This window comes from Rosa rugosa, chromosome 7 (assembly GCF_958449725.1).
Source record: "Rosa rugosa chromosome 7, drRosRugo1.1, whole genome shotgun sequence".
Taxonomy (NCBI): Eukaryota; Viridiplantae; Streptophyta; class Magnoliopsida; order Rosales; family Rosaceae; genus Rosa; species Rosa rugosa.
The window spans coordinates 13,668,603-13,685,594 of NC_084826.1; the positions used below are offsets into that span (position 1 = coordinate 13,668,603).

The 16,992-nt window shown below is 39.8% G+C and overlaps 2 protein-coding genes and 1 long non-coding RNA gene across 3 annotated transcripts; 2 read left to right on the forward strand and 1 right to left on the reverse strand.

Moving 5' to 3' along the window:
* The first annotated feature begins 678 nt into the window (after positions 1-678).
* On the forward strand, positions 679-4,102 carry LOC133722664 (uncharacterized). Its single transcript, XR_009852896.1, has 3 exons — positions 679-2,149; positions 2,884-2,960; positions 3,839-4,102. It is a non-coding gene; the product is annotated as an uncharacterized LOC133722664 (long non-coding RNA).
* A 499-nt stretch (positions 4,103-4,601) lies between these two features.
* Positions 4,602-5,539, forward strand: LOC133721607 (uncharacterized). The gene is made up of 2 exons (XM_062148267.1): positions 4,602-4,896; positions 5,228-5,539. Exons 1-2 carry the CDS (start codon positions 4,697-4,699, stop codon positions 5,388-5,390), a joined length of 363 nt encoding a protein of 120 aa, XP_062004251.1. The 5' UTR covers positions 4,602-4,696; the 3' UTR covers positions 5,391-5,539.
* A 4,071-nt stretch (positions 5,540-9,610) lies between these two features.
* LOC133723537 (ABC transporter B family member 1) lies at positions 9,611-15,817 on the reverse strand. Its single transcript, XM_062150384.1, has 10 exons — positions 15,141-15,817; positions 14,973-15,027; positions 14,671-14,846; positions 14,355-14,555; positions 13,994-14,253; positions 13,578-13,894; positions 13,237-13,460; positions 12,083-12,456; positions 11,249-11,963; positions 9,611-11,109 (listed from the first exon to the last, which is right to left on the reverse strand). The coding sequence occupies exons 1-10, from the start codon at positions 15,573-15,575 to the stop codon at positions 9,820-9,822; spliced, it is 4,047 nt and encodes a 1,348-aa protein (XP_062006368.1). The 5' UTR covers positions 15,576-15,817; the 3' UTR covers positions 9,611-9,819.
* Between the last annotated feature and the right edge of the window lie 1,175 nt (positions 15,818-16,992).

The window sequence follows — 16,992 nt, forward strand, 5'->3', positions numbered from 1 at the left end:
TGGGCCGAGTTTCTGAAACAGTTTTGGATGAGTTGGGCTGGATTTCTGTAACAGTTTTGGATACGTTGGGCTGGGTTTCTGCAACAGTCTTGGATGTTTTGGGCCGAATTGTTTAAACAGTTGAAACAGTTGGTTTAAATAAAAGGATTTGTATGGATAATAACGTGAGCAGCCGTGCTCGAGTGGTTGAGTGTACAGTTCGTGTACAAGAGGTCTGAGGTTCGAACCTCGCCTCTCGTTTATTTTTATTATGTTCGTTATGACATAATAAGTATAAAATTTGTACACATTATATTAAGCACAGCTTGTGCTCCAGTGGTTGGGGGACAAAGGTTTCGTGCGGCAGGTTGAGGTTTCGAACCTTGCCTTCCCCGTTATTTTATTTATGTCGCTTATGACATAATAAATATAACACGTGAGCATATATTAATGAAGGCAGCTCTTGCTTCAGTGGTTGGGAGCAAAACCTTCGTGTTCGAGGTCGGGAGTTCGAACCTTACCTCTTACAAATATTTTTGGATCTCGTATATGCTTGATATACGGACGTGTATACGGTATGTACGGTATACATACGTATATACGGTCTGTACGGTATGTATACGTATATACAGTTGTACAGTATGCATACATATATACGGTCTGTACGGTATACATACGTATATACAGTTGTACGGTATGCATACGTATATACGGTCTGTACGGTATGCATACGTATATACGGTATGTACAATTTCATACCGTAGCCGAGCTGGAAGTTGGTGGGCCGATTGGTAGGCCCAAATAGTAAGCCCAATTGTTCGGCCCGAATGGTAGGCCCAAATGGTAGGCCCAAATGTTAAGCCCAATCGTTCGGCCCGAATAGTAGGCCCAAATGTTAAACCCAAAGTGGTTTGGGCCGGTTCGAAATGTGGATGGTTCGGTTTCTTCGGCTCAATTGGCCAGCCTTAATGCTTAGCCCAAGGATTGAGCAAGCCCAAGTCATCATCACTGGGTCACATGTTTTATTGGCGTGCTTTGGAGAATGATTTGTTTTGAGTGATGCTAATTGAGTAGCGAAACGCTTTGTGGGAGTGTTTACTGTGCTTGTATGCCAGTACAGGGTGAAGATCTATGTGAGGATCTATGAGATAATCTCTGTGAAGATCTAAGTAATGATCTATGTGATGATCCATGTGATGATTTTGTGTAATTGATGTGGAGTGATGTTGAGCAGTTGTGTTGTGAGTTTACGTTTGTGATGAAAGGATTTAGTGGCCATAGGAATGTATTTTTATACAAAGGGCTGAGGCTTTGTAGATTACTACAGATTTGGAAAAGATGGAGATTCTATAGTTAGGTCAACCTTAATCGAGAGGAATTGACTTACGCTTAAATTTCGGGACGAAATTTCTTTAAGGAGGGTAGATTGTAATACCCCGAAAAATCCAAATTAAATTCTGTGGATTTTTAGAAATGATTTCACGATAGTGGGAGCGAGTACGAGGCTCGGAGGAATTGTGGAATTAGTTCGAACGATTAATTTTCGAAAAACGAACGTTATTTAGGGGGTCTCAAAAAGTGACTTTTTATACATTGGGAATTTGGGAAAACTTCCTTCATGAAAGTTGTAGAGGACATTAAACCGAGTGCGTGCATATGTGGTACGTAAAAATCGGAGTTCGTATGCGAAAGTTATAAGCAAAATATGAAAGTTACTGTTTATGGTAGATTGGTATAAATTTGAAATGTTACTGTAGCCAGGTAACTTTTCTTTCTTTTCTCTCTCCTTCCCCCGTGCTCTCTCAGTCTCTCTCTTCTGCAACTCTCTCTTTCTCTCTTCTGCAACCTCCTCTTTCACCACCTCTAGACCACCAAATGGCGAGCTGCGAGCATCGATAGACTCGTCTCTTCCTCCTTATCACGCATGTGGGAGTTGTTTACGACGATTTGGCCGGAAATGTGGAGATCGAAGCCAACATTTTTACTGTAGCAAATTAGTCAACGCCGATTTCCGGCCACCTCCAGTCATAAACCCAGGTCCATTAGAAGCGCCTTAAGCCGCTCTTCATGCTCGCCAAGTCTCATAACCCAGATCGAAGCATGGAGGAAGAAAGCATAATTGGAAAATTTCACTGTACATCGGAGTGCTTAATTGTTCGACTACTTCAAGGTATTTTCTGACTTTGTCACAGTTGAGAAAGTGATTGGAAATGTTGAGATGATGCTGTGGATGAAATTTGGTGGCCAGAGGAGGTGGTTGACCGCCGCGTTGACCGCCGTTGACCGCCCACTGACCGCCGCTTGTGGCGGCGTATTCGACCATATTTTGAGTTTTTATTATCTAGGTGATGATCTACGCATCCTTACGAGCGTTTTGATATATTACAAGGTCATTTTAGAAAACGTTGATAAATAGTGAATTTATGTTTTGACGTTACTATTTAACGTTTTTACGTTTTATCTTCGGTTTACGATCTGTGAGGATCTGACCATCGGTTTTACTTCAAATTTGGATATGATGATCTTATGACTGTCCCAGTGGCTTTGTGTGGTCATGGGCGAAGATCCGACCGTTGGATCTTCGTATAAATGTAAAACAATGATTCGGAAGGCGATTCGTGAGAATCCGACCGTCAGATTTTCGTATAATTTTATGGAGATGTTTGTTAGAGTGATTCAAGAAGATCTGACCATTGGATCTTTGTGATAATTTTGGAGGATGATCCTAAGGGCGATCCGTGAGGATCCGACCGTTGGATCATCGTATAATTAGGATCCGACCGTTGGATCATCGTATAAATTCGATCTGACCGTTGGATCATCATTAAATTAGAATCCGACCGTTGGATTTCCGTATATGTGTTGTTTATGAATGATTGCTAAGTTAAGATCGTATCTGACTAGGTGATTGACGGTTTGAGTTGGTGGACGATTGTGGATCGTATTTTGAGCTGAATTGAAGACGCAGCGGGATTATCGAGGTGAGTAAACCTCACGTGGTTCATATTACGAACCCAATATATTTAATTGCTTTATTTTGCAATCATATGAACTATTGTTGGTGTATTAGACATTCCTGTGTGAATGTCTGTATATATATTATTACGTGAAATAATATGTATTGTTGGAGTTGTGTTGAGTTTATTGTTGAGAAACAATATATTGTGAGAGGTATTGAGTTTATTGTTGAGAAACAATATATTGTGAGAGGTGTTGAGTTTTATTGTTGAGGAACAATAAATTGTTGTGATCTGTGGAGATCACTAGGTCACGAGGTGACCATGGCATCTATTAGTGAATCACGCTCTCGTACCGGGCTGGTGGTTATTAATAGTATTAAATCGTAATCACGTCTGTGGCCGGACGAGTGGTTACGTTCAGTTAGAGCTCTAGTCTGTCTGCCAAATGTGGAGTGACCTTATGAGTGAATTTGAGAGTAACTCATAAGTGTCAATATATATATGGTAACCTTATGAGGGAAATTGAGAGTAACTCATAAGGGTCTATATATATATATGAGTCTGTCTACCAAATGTTGGGAAATCTTATGAGCGAATTTGAGAGTAACTCATAAGTGTCTATATATATATATGAGAGTGAGTGATCTTATGAGCTAAATTGAGAGTAACTCATAAGTGTCTACATATATATATGAGAGTGAGTGATCTTATGAGCTAAATTGAGAGTAACTCATAAGTGTCTATATATATATATATGAGAGTGAGAAAGTAACGTGGGTTTGTGGTAGTCTTGAAATCTAATAAATCAACAGTTCTTTCTTGTTTACTCATACTGGCTGTAAAAAGCTTACCGGGTTTTGTGTTGTTGCAACTCCCGGTACACTATTCAAATTGTGTAGCGGGTAATCCTACAGGACAGGAGAACCAGGACGGTGATCGCGCGGTTAGAGCAATTGTTAGAGTTTTACAACAATTGTAAGTTGTGAGGTGTGTTATGCTCATTTGAGCTTTATAATATATTGTGAGAGTGAATTGTAATAATGAACTCGAAGTTTCGAGATTTGGATTTTGTAATTGTAATTATTCAGGTTTCGGATTTGAATTTATCATTCAAAATCCGGGGCGTGACAATTCTGGTTGTGCAATTTTAAATTCATAGTTTTTGATACCACCAATATGTATCATCGGTGTATTTGCTATCTTTGCAATTTTAAATATTTCAGCATGCAAAGCTTTCTTCCTCTTCACTACTGAACCAATTATTTCCCCTAGTTCATGGTCATCAGCACCCTGCCGAAGTGGATCTCTTAAGATGACCTCTGAAGGCCATGGACTTCGAGGCTATCCTCCTTCAAAAAAGAAAAAAGGCTTTTATAGATTTTATTGGAGGATGGGTATTGTGGGAAAGTCAGGGAGGTGTAAATAACATATTGGTTATTTGTAAAAGTAAGTTGGAGGTCTAAATACCAATTATGGAGGTACGAATAGAAATTCCCTTGTGGATTTCACTACCTGCAAATTTGCTGTAGATGAGGACCCAACCCATAGCAATAACCTGATAGACGTGGGCTAATTGGGCCAAGAAAGCCCGAGTGCGCGACCGACTACGAAGTAAATTCGTGGATATCCAATGAAACGGCGCCGTAGGAGCTAACACATAAACCCCAAATGGATCCCTGATTGTAATTCAATCTAGGGTTTTCAGAGCCCCAAACTCATCGCCGTCGCACAAAGCAAACTCGAGAGCTAAAGAAAAAATGGGAGGCAAGTGCCCGCACAGAAGCGTTAAGAAGAGAAGATACTCCCACAAGACTCATCGCCGCAGCAAGTTCCTCGTCAAAGGCGACGATTTGGTGTACGATGGGCTCAAGAAAGCAGAGGATCAGATGACCACGCCGGTTTTGCCCGTCGATGAAGATCTACCTGGAATGGGCCAATACTACTGTCTTCACTGCGAGTATGCTTTCTGTTCTTCTCGTTTTGATTTTTGATTCCCAAAGTTTAACTGGGTCTGTGTTTCGTGTTCTCTTTGTCTGATGCACCCTTTTCGATTTCACTTGTGATGTAGTTTGTGTCAGCTGGGTTCAAAAGTTAAGCAATTGTATGCTTTTATGTTCTTTTTCTTGTTCTGTTTTTATTCGAAGTTGAATAGGGGTTTAGTGTTATCTTTACTTTGTTTGATGCTCCATTTGAGGGAACAAGGTTTGGAGTTCATTTATGTTAATAGTTTAGGCTACGTGGATTTGATCATTCTGTTGAAATGTGTGATTTGTTTTTGAAAATTGCAGCCGATATTTTGCTAATGTGACTGTGAGGGATGAGCATTTCAAGACCAAGCGTCACAGGAAGCGAGCAAAGCAACTGATGGAAGCACCGCACACCCAACTGGATGCTGATTTAGCTGCTGGGATGGGTATGCCAGATAACGGCCCTAAGCTTATGTCATTCTGAGAGAGATTTATGTTTTTTGCTTTAGTCGATTTGTAGCTAAGATACATGTTACATGCTGTTGTAAGAATGATCTCTCTTTCTTTCTCTTTATAAGCATAGTTCTTCCTTGTTAAAGTGCGATTATATAGCAAGCTTCTTGATGGTTTTCATTGTTGGTTGCATTTGTTATTGATTTGATAATGAGTCTCTGAAGTTGGTTTTTGGTGGTATTCAATTTTTTTTCCAGGGAAGAGTTGTCTTATTCTTCTCAGTTTTGTAAATCATTTGTCAAATGCCTGACTAGGAATAGTTATTTGTACCTCTAAAATGTCGATTATAGTACTGATGTAGGTTGAACTTGCAATGTTTGAAATTGGGATGTATAACCTATATTCTTTTTGGACTAGAGATTTATAACCAAATGTTAGAAGCAGTCATAGTCCTACAGATCCCCATCTAATGCACCTATGTAATTAGAAAACAAGAAGTCTACATTTAGTTAACTGAGGTTTTGAAAAAGTTAAATAACAAAGATCCCTCATCTCCTAATTGTGTAATGCAAATACTGATTCTCCTAACTTGTCACTTCTGGCCATTTCTAAATTGTCCAGTTTCAATCCCAGTACAGCCCTGTGCTACCCCATTGATGTCTGTTGACCTTAAAAGGCCTTAGGTTAGCTCTAACCTTCACAGGAAGGGTAGAAGCACTGTCTGCACAATCTCCATCATAAGAAAGATTGGAAAGTGGTGATAATTTTGGAAATAAATCTTCCTGATTATTTCATTCTTCGTTCTGTATCTATTGAGTAGTTATTGAAAATAAATCTTCTTTTGGAGGAATACTATATCAGTTTTTTGGTCTAACGTAGCCCATTAAAAAGGGCCTAATATTGGTTTTCATTGGACGCCATGGACGAAGTTGGGCTTTCCTGAGGAGGAGGGGGGCCGGACTTTCAAGATTTGGAAAACTGAAACCAAAGCTATACTTCTAGGCTATGATTCATTATCTCCTAGATGCCAGACGTCCGATCATGCATTATTGGACTAAAGAGAGATTTTCTTCAGGTTGGTGCAGGGAAAGAAATTAAGAAAGTAGTGTGGCTGACATATAGTAATTTGAGTGTGCGGCGACAAATCTTGACTAAGATGATATGAGAGGGTTGTTTGTGGAGACTGGCATGATAGCAATGGGGGTCTATAGTGCGATCATTCGTTTCTCCAAAATCTCAATTTGTCACATCTCTCCAAATTAAATTCTAAAATGACATCATCGGCCAAGGGTTTGATTAACTTTCAAATTTCATCACAAGAATTACATTTCCGATGATGGCCGAGGATATTTGGCCCCTAGATGAAGTGAGGCTACTCTAATTTCTCAAGACTTCGAATACTAGAAAACCAATCATATTTTTATTAATCAAGGATTGAGGGCCGCACCGGCTCTTAATTAAAAAAAAAAAAAAAATCATATTACATTTCTTACGCAAAAACAAATGCATTTTTGAAGCGCAAGTAGAAATTATATGGGAAAAAAATTGAAAGGATGGCAACTCTCGGCAATGACATGAGTTGGCAAAGGTGCTCCAATTTTTTATTTTTTATTTTTTTTAATTTCTTCCTAATTTCATCAAACGAATTCCACTTCCGTAATTTCCATCTTGGGCGAGAACCTAATTTTGTGAAAATGAGGTCCCTAGCAATCTAGGAAAACACATGTAGAAATCACATTGGGTGTCAAAACATAGTTCATTTGCTAAACTACACAATGTTCATTAAAAGTCGAACCACTAATTTTTCAAGATTTTGAACACCGAGAAAGCCAACAAATCAAGTTTCACCACCCACATGCATGAAGTTTTTCTATAAGGAAGAAAAAATTCAAATAATGAGACTCTTCAGGAGAAGATTTGAGCTATAGCAAGGTATTTTGTGGAAAAGTGAAGTCCTAAGACTACTAGAGGATTGGAAGATTCTTTAGGCTCCATATTTAGGGTTCACAGTGTCAAAAAGTGAAAAGCTATATAAATAAAAAGTCAACATAGTGATCAACATCAGATGAGGAGCTTTAGTCCTCCTCACAACTTTTGTTCCCAGAACAGCAGAACTCAGTACCTGCTTCAATGTTTCAGCTGCATCCAATGTCTTTGTCTGACCTGCTTCAACAGCAAATGATGACTCTTAGGGTTTTGAATTAGTGTTCTTCAACGGCAAATGATGACTTTAAGACCGGTAAAGAATGAGAATCTTTTAAAGTAGTTTGGCATGTTATTTTGAAAATATAGTTCTAATTATTTTGTTCAAGTAGTTGTTCAGCGACCTACCTATACAGCAATCATGGGATTAGGTACCTTTTCTTTATTTTAGGGCAAGTTTTTGATTTCTAATGCAGAAAGTAATTGAAAATTTGAAATACATCAACTGACAAAAATTGAAACTCGAGTATGCATAGGAGGTTTCAAATGCGGAAAGTTTTTTTTTATTTTTTTTTTTTTCCGGCGGGTATGGTCACTGGCCGTTCTTAAATGAGAGTAAATTTTGTGGACGAAAAATCATCGCCAAAAGTGTTCACAATGGGAATTACGTTTGGCGACGAAATGTCATCGGTTAGACTTTAGAGTGCTTATTTTGCCGACCAATATTCATCAGCAAAAGTGTTCGCAAATAGGTATAAGTTTTGCAACAAAAAATCGTCGACAAAATGGGTGTTCAAATGCTCTGTCCAACGTCTTCACTTGGAACCCTTTTGTGTGTGTCTGTGACAGTATTTGAGTGTCCTTAGTCTGAAAACCCTGAACCCTTCCACTTTCGAAACAAGAACCAACCATTGCTGTATTCCATCCTGAAGAGGATAATCATATCTGTTCCTGGCTTTCCATCCTGTCTCTTCTATTTGTTCTTTCACTTTTGCCATTTCTGTTGCAGACAATGAACTTGAATTTAGGATCAGTAAAAGACTATAACAGTACTGTGTCATCCCCACTTTCCCTAATACAGACAATGCAAACAAAATGATTTCAAGTAAATAATTAAAGCAAGTAGGCGTTATTATTCTTCTCTCTTTTTCTCAGACTCCAAAACAAAGATGGAAGGAGCCACCACCATCGATCAAAACCCCATCTCAGGCCACTCTCATCCTTGTACATCCTGCGGACGAAAGTGATTGGGTATACCCCACTCCCTCAGGGCCTCACATAATCACATATCACCCACCGTAACTAAATCAAACACCTAAATCTCCATGTCATTTTCTTCAAATCTTTCTCACAGCCCCTTGTCCACTACCAGCCTCTGTTTCCCTCCACTTCTTTGCTCAACAGGGCCAAAAGGGTCATTTTCTTGTGTTACATCTTTATGCATTTTTCCTCCCCTTTGCTTTAAACTCATGCACATGAGCAACCACCATATTATGAACTCACCCAATAATGCTGTCCCCCACAACCTCCATCACACATATATGCATATATGTATTATATGAAATTTCCCTATTCAGATCAAGACTGCACTATTGAGTCTGTTTCGCATTGAGTTTTTGAAAGTGAGATGGATACAATACAATCAAAAGCCTGACATGTCTTTCATCCCAAAGTCTACATCGAATGCCATTACACCCATTTGCCAAGCGATCAGTGTCTCTGAGAGTGATAGAATTCTAACACCCTTTTATCCAGATATAATTGCAAGGCTGCTATAATTGTTTGACTTCTTAAACACTTACTGGATTCCAAGCACGATTGGATTTGTTTGGCAATCAAAGTTTGCACATGCACATGTGGGTTTGCCTACCCACCAGCTTTCACTTGTCTAACATCGATTGGACCAAGCACTAAGTTTATCCAAAGCTTCAAATACTGGGCGTAGAAGTTATATTGGCACTCAAATTTAAGAATAATTCAACAAATCAGCAAATATCGAAGATATATGGAGAGTGAAGAACATTTCTTCACAATAAATATGTAGGTTTGAAATACCTGCCAATATCTATTTTGGACAGTGAAGAATATTTCTTCACAATAGTTTGAAATTCCTACCAATATCTATTTTGGACGAACAGTAGATACTTCAAACCTTATACACCTTTATATGTATCTACTTGAGTATTTTCACCAAAAGTTTCAATGGCAAGTTGGCAACCATGAAAACTATCTAGTATGGTAAGAAAGAATGCCCTTCACTTGTTAGGTTTTTGGTTTACAATTGTATATTGAGATCATTTCTTCAAAACATAGATGAAGTGTTGGGTATCTATTTCAATCTCGACGGGTATTTGTCATTATCAATTTCTTCATGGGTTCATAAGGTAGACATATATCGTAGAAATAGGGGACAGAGAAAGATAATACACATACTTTACCAAAATAGAATAACAAAAACAAAAAAAAAAACCCAAAAAATCAGAAAGGGGTATATGGGGATATACTCCTCTTTAGTGGTATATGGCTTCAACTAGTCCTTACTTGCCTTCTCTTTCTTCCTCTTCCCTTGGTCTTACTGAAGAACTTGAACCTGATGCTATTCCAATGGCCTGGCTGTGTGAAAATCTTTGTAGCTGTATCATGCGCGCGTAACACCCGTCCGGGTAGTTTTTCAATAGATGGTTGTGTGATCCTTGCTCTGCCACTTTCCCATCATCAATTACTGCAATAACATTGGCATTTCTAATAGTTGATAGTCTGTGTGCAACCACAATTGTGGTTTTTCCTGAACAAGCGCGCTCCAGAGCTTCTTGAATGGATCTCTCGGACTCGGCGTCAAGTGCACTTGTGGCTTCATCGAGAAGCATAAGCTCTGCCTTCCTCAGTAAAGCCCTGGCAATAGCAATCCTTTGTTTCTGTCCTCCAGATAGTTGAATTCCCCTCTCCCCAACAAACGTTTTGTAGCCATCTGGCAATGCAGATACAAACTTGTGAGCATTGGCTAGATTAGCAGCTTCAATGATCTCAGCCTCAGTTGCTGACTCGTGTCCATAAGCGATATTTTCATATATAGTTGTAGCAAAGAGGCATGGCTCCTGGGGAACCACAGCAATGTGCCTTCTGAGAGACTTGAGATTGTATTTGCGAATATCCTTTCCATCAATAATAACTCTTCCTGATGTTGGGTCGTAAAACCGCTGTACTAATGAAATGACTGAGCTCTTTCCACACCCACTAGGACCAACAAGAGCAAGAGTCTTGCCTGCTCGGGCACGGAGGGAGAGATCACGAAACACAGGAACATCAGGTCGAGAAGGATACGAAAAGTCTACATGCTTAAACTCAACTTCTCCACGCAGACGGTCAGGCACTGCAGTAGCATCAATATCATCAGGTTCAATTTCAGTTTTGCGGTCAAGGAGCTCAAAAACTGATTGCATGGCTCGACCACCCTTAATAAAGTCAGGAGCCAGGGTTAGTGTCTCTGCTGCACCGTTAGCAGATACCATGAGGACCATGAAAACTCGGATCGCCTTTGAGAAATCAGAGATTCCATGCTTTACAAGCCAGGAAGCATACCAAAGACCTAGAGCATAGGAGGCATAAAGTGCAAACTGAGCTATCCCAAATCCACTTCCAGCAATCTGACCCTTCCAAAAACACCGACGCAGGGGAATCTGCAGGTTGGAGGAAAAGAGACCAACAATTTTTCCCTCGGAGTTGAATGCAGCAACAGTCCTTACATTGGCTATGGCCTCCCCAGCTAGTTGGGTGGCCTTGGCATGTGCAGCTTCAAGGTCTCCCGAGAAACCAGTCATGAACATTTTCTGTTTACAATTTGAACAAAAAGTACAAGTAAATTACACAACTTGTCAGTATATGCACCATATGTAACTCTCAAGTTCCCTAACCCTGAACACTGTCAACATGCATGGTGAAACTATTAAGGCAAAAAACAGGGAATACCTGCAAAACTGTGGCGGCAACAACAACAGGGAAGACAGCTACGAGGACAAGGGCAAGGCGCCATTGCAAAACAAATCCTGCAGTGCAAGCAACTAGCATGAGTGCTGTGTTCTGTACAATAACAGAAATCCTGTCTCCAATGGCTGATCTGACATTGTTGGCATCAAGGGCCAGCCTTGCTGCAATTCTGCCACTCTCATTTTCCTCCTGATCAAACCATGCCATTTCATTTTTCAACACTGCTGTCAGCATTTTCTCCCTCACCCGTTTTGTAAGATTTTCTCCCACAATATCCCAGAAAGAATGTTGTAGCGTGTTGAAGAGTAGTGCAGCTGATGAAAGTCCAATTAACAAATAGCAGTACTTATTAATTTGCTTGATCATGAAATCATGGTCCGGATTGTAGTAGACACTGAGGACTGCACTAAGAACATATGCAAAGAAAGCACTAAGAGAACCACAAACAACAGAGCCAATTGAACCAACTAATGCATACACCCATTCAGGAGAGTTCATCTTGGCAAGGCGCCAGAAGGAACTGGCTTGCTCCTTGAAGGCAAGCTTTTCTAGTCGGTAATTGGGGTGTGTGGCATCAAGGGAGAGACTAAAATCAGAAGTGGAAAAGTCAGAGAGCCTGCGTGAATATGGTGATCGACCGTATGAAGAATTTCGGGCGATTATTGGTGAGCTAACAGAGTTTCTTGCACTAGAAGGCCTGAATGAAAAACCAAGATAAGAATTGATTTCTTAGCTCAAAACCAACAATTACAACAGAGATCAAACAATCGTGCAGATGTATATTCTCAAGAAGAATTCATGACTGGTGTGGCTTACCTAGCACTACTCTTTCTGGCATTGTTGAGAGCAGTCTCATGAGCTGCCTCTTGCATTCGAATGAGCTTGGCATAAACACCATTGTCTCCTTTAGAAAAGAGTTCATCATGGGTTCCAATTTCAGAAACACTTCCCTGCTGGAGTACAGCTACAAGGTCAGCTTTGCGAATGGTTGAGAGGCGGTGAGCAATGACAAGAGTTGTTCTGCCTATCATAAACCGGTCCAGGGCTTCTTGCACCAGCTTTTCCGACTCAGAGTCCAATGCACTTGTTGCCTCATCTAAGAGAAGGATTGCTGGGTTTTTAAGCATTGCCCTTGCTATGGCTATCCTCTGCTTCTGTCCTCCAGACAGTTGCACTCCTCTTTCCCCTACCTGCCATTTTCAACCTTCTGTTACATTTCTATAATAACTTTACTCTCATGTTATCACTCTTTTGCCATAAATGTTTAATTTTCTACATTTTTCACCATAACTTACACAAGAGATGTTACAAAAGTTTCGGGTTGAGTGAAACTACTAATCAATTATATGATAACTCTTCATGAGATAATAGCACCTGTCTGCAACCCCATTTGGTATGTTCAGGTTATCCACTAAATATCTCTTTTATCACAATCACCAGGCTATTGGGTTTTTTTTTTTTTTTTCCATTTCCATTTCCACACACACATTAAGATATTATTTCTTGCTCACAGAAATAGCTTAATTCTTAATTTTTGTGATGTTTTGGAAAATAATGGGACCCCTTTTTCTCTTCTTTATCTTTTTCTCTTGTCTTGTACTTCTTATAACTTGATCTAACTTCTGCACATGCATTGTTGACTGAAGCATGTTACTTTCTGCAAAATGCATGCATAGCCAAGTGCTTCTTCACATTGACTTTTAAAAAGCCAACCCAAGATAAAGTTGGGCCTTGTTTGTTGACCAAATCAACCAATGCATCTTTAATTTGGTATAACTGAAGCAACGATAGGCCATTAGAAATCAAACTAAATCTGGTGCTATCCAGTCAAGATCCATAATGAAAATATAACTTAAATTAGAGCAATGCCAACTATTTTCGATATTCAAAATATGTCGGGGGTCCCGATTAACCTAGGATCATGCTAATTTTTTAAACGAAAAATTGAACTACTGTCTCAATTAGCTAACCTGAGTATCAAAACCATCAGGAAGTTTGACAATGAATGAATGAGCATTGGCAACTCTGGCAGCTTCTTCAATCTCAACTTGGTCTGCATCAGGCCTCCCCAAAAGTATATTCTCTTTAATGGTGGTAGCAAACAGAGCAGGCTCTTGGCTCACAAGCCCTATCTGCTGCCTTAGCCACTTTAATTTCAATGTCTTTATGTCATGTCCATCTAGCAGAACTTGTCCTGAAATGGTTTGTTTAATAAAGAAATATATTAAAACAATGAAGAAACCTACAGAAATATATGAACTCATGAGCAAGTTAAAACTCTTACTAGAACAATTACAATGAGCTAAGTTACCTGAGGAGGGGTCATAAAATCTCTCAATGAGGGAGACCACAGTGCTTTTACCAGAGCCACTGCTACCGACCAAAGCTATGGTTTTTCCAGCCGGAACATTCAAAGAGAAATTGTTGAGAATACGAACATCCTGCCTTGATGGGTAGGAGAAATCCACATTTTTCAGCTCCACTAGTCCTGTAACAGATTCCAATTCAACCCCTGATTCACTGTTTCGGTCCATGCCTGGCTTGTGGTCAATGATCCGAAATATCTTGGCAGCTGCAACTTTAGCCTTTGCAAACGCGCCCATGCTTGGAGCAGATTGTCCCAAAGCCCTGTTTTGATCAAAGAGAATTATAAGCAAACTACACTGATTTTGAAAGGAAATAAAAAAATAAAAAATCCAAACTGAGCAAATGTATGATAGTACTTACAGTCCACCTATCATGACCGAAAACATGGTGGCTATGGCAAGACCTCCATTGGTGAAGTGGTGCCTAACAAGATAACCCCCATACCATAAAAGAAGTGCATAACAGCAGAAGACTACAAAGTAAGTTGCTCCAAGTCCCATTCCTTTAGCAAATCCACTCTTGTAACCAAGCTTCTGGGCAATTCTCAATGCTGAGGAGTATGCTTCTAGTGCTCTGGATTCCCCAACGTACGACATGACAACTCGAATTTGAACTACAGTCTGCAATTTTGGCCACGAATCAGCTAAACCAAATTGCAAGAAACAGCGAAAAAGTTGTGATTCTTCCTCATTTCTTAAGAATTGAAGCTCAGATTTCTGACCTGTTCTACAGTGTGTCCTGCTTGTGAAAGAGCCTCTTGGCTCTTCCCTGAGAGTTTGGCTAATGTGGTGGTGTGAATGGCTCCAATCACAGCTATCAGGGGCACCACTGCTAGAGTCACAAGAGCTAATTGCCACACAGCAGTGAAACCCACCACAAATCCAGATACAAATGTCGCCATGTAGTGAATGAAATTACCCAACTACAGAAATTACAAACCACAAAACCAAATATGTTAGTCCCAGTCCCAAAAAAAACCCAATTAAAAAATTAGTATGACTGCAGCGGGCAAATTGCGCGCTGAGGTTATGCTTCACCTTCTCGCTAATAGCGTCTTGGACCATCACTGCATCAGTGTTGATGGCAAAAACGACATCGGAGGTTCGAACCTCTGTATCGAAAAACTGAATGTCCTGGCTCAAAGCAGCTTCAAGGTACTTGATCCTCATCTTGGTCGATTGCCTTTCTCCGGTCCACATCCAACACGATATCTCTGCACCCAATTGCCAAAAAGTTCCTTCCGTTACGCTAACACAAACACATACAAAAACCAAAATCCAAAATCCAAAATCCAAAAAGAAGGCACTGAAGAAGCAAAAATAGTAAGCCAAAAGCTCACCTGCCCATGAAGAAGCCCATATTGCAGCTCCCACAACAAGAAAGTACAATGCATACTGCAAAATTCACCACCACCACACAGAGAGAGAGAGAAAGAGAAAGAGATGAGCTGTCAATTAAAATTGAAAAGTATTTGTGATCGAAATATGATCGTTTCGAAATACAATACCTTCAAAACCTCTTGCATCATCTTGTCCATGTCATTCGCATTTGCCCCGAAAGAGTTGACAAGATCAGCAAAGAAGCGAAGAAAGATAGGCAGAGAACAACCATGCACGATTGCGCCAACAGACCCAATTCCCATCAAAACGTAATCCAATCCATCAGCGAATCTGAAAACCTCTCCGAAGCCTATGCTTGGAACAGCCTCAGGCTTCTCACCTCCACCGCTGTCATTAGACTCCTTCTTTGTTGTTGGCTCAGCAGAGCTCTCCATTGCTTGAGCTTCTCTTGGCTCTTTAGCAGTTGTTGTTGTTGGGTTGGTTTTAGATGGGTCAGAAGAAGAAGAAGAAGGAGGAGGAGGGTCAGTCACAAGCTCAAGGCCTTGCATATCTGACCATCTCCACTGCTCAATCGTCTTTATCCCCTGAGAATCTTGTGACATTTGCAAAAATTCCTAGCTTTTATCAGCAAAACCAAAGACTTCAGACACACACTACTCTCCCCCTCTCTCTCTCTCTCTCTCCTCTCTCTTTTATTATCTCAATCTACCTTGGTGGGCTAACTGAGCTCATTTCCTCTACACTTTCTCCAAAAATTTATTGTTTTTAACCCACCCTTTTGGGTCTTCTGCTTTTGTCACTCTCATATTTTTTGTTGCCTTGTGTGTTTTTCTCGCCTCTGTTTCCATTGGTGATTATGGTATATAATCTCTCTTGTGCTTCGGTGCGTTTCGGTTGGTGGGTTCTGCTTCTGTGGATTTAAAAAAAAAACCTAAAAAGCACTAAAACAAACAGTAGTGACTTCTGATTGTGAAAAAAGAGGGATTTTCCACCCGACAGAAAACACTGTGTGAAAGCTTAAAGATGGGTTCTTGACCAGGAACAGATTCAAACCAGACCACCCAATACAGAAACAATTAAAACCAAATTCTCCATTTTTCGATTTTTTTTTTTTTTTTTCATGATTTTAATCATGGGGACAGTTGATACTTAATTCCCATCTAGGTGGGTTTGGCTTCTTCTGCAAGTTAAATTGCAAAAGCACGCTTAATAGAAGCTGTTTTTCTTTCCTTTCTTTCAAAAGCTCATACCTGCCCCATCTGTCCTCCTGTAAATCCGGCGTTTTTCCCTGGTTACTGTACCCCCAAATTTCACTCCCACAAAAAAAAAAAAAAAAAAAGTGATTAATTTAAAAGCACCCAAAACTGACCCTCCTCCATTATTGTTTATTGTGGTGGCACATTTTTCTTTGAATGTTGACTGAAACCTAACCACGGACGGTGAGGCAGTCTGTCAATGTAAACCCTGCTATTTTTGAAATCAAGTTAGCTGCTTTCTTTGAAAAACCACTATGCTATCTCTCTATCAAACTAACCCAGGTCCCATTTCCATGTTTACATTTAATTTCTGGTTAAAGAACTGAAATTTGTTTAAAATTCAGAGTGGGATTCCAGGAAATTGTCAGGGAGTGGTGGACAAATCTGGGGATTCCTCTACATTTTGATTCTTTACATAATTTGACAGCGAATTATTGGACTTGTTTAGCAGCAAGTCAGATTAGTCAGCTAAGTAGTGATTAATTAAGCTTGTGCTTAAGCACTTGTTTCAGGCTTTGAGAGAATTCACAGAACATAAAGAGAGGAATTGGCTTTAATCAGGCTTTGGAATTTAATAAATGAAACTGGATTTGTGAGTCAGCTCCTTTTCCAGCTAAAATACAATAAAGTCCACAGGGATCTGACACCCTGAAAATACCCTGGAGTTGCAATTTTTTTGGTATTGTTTTTGTACTGGGATTGTGACAAGATTTAAGGAGAAAATTTATTTAGAAATGAGAAATTGGTGGGTTTTTAAACCAAA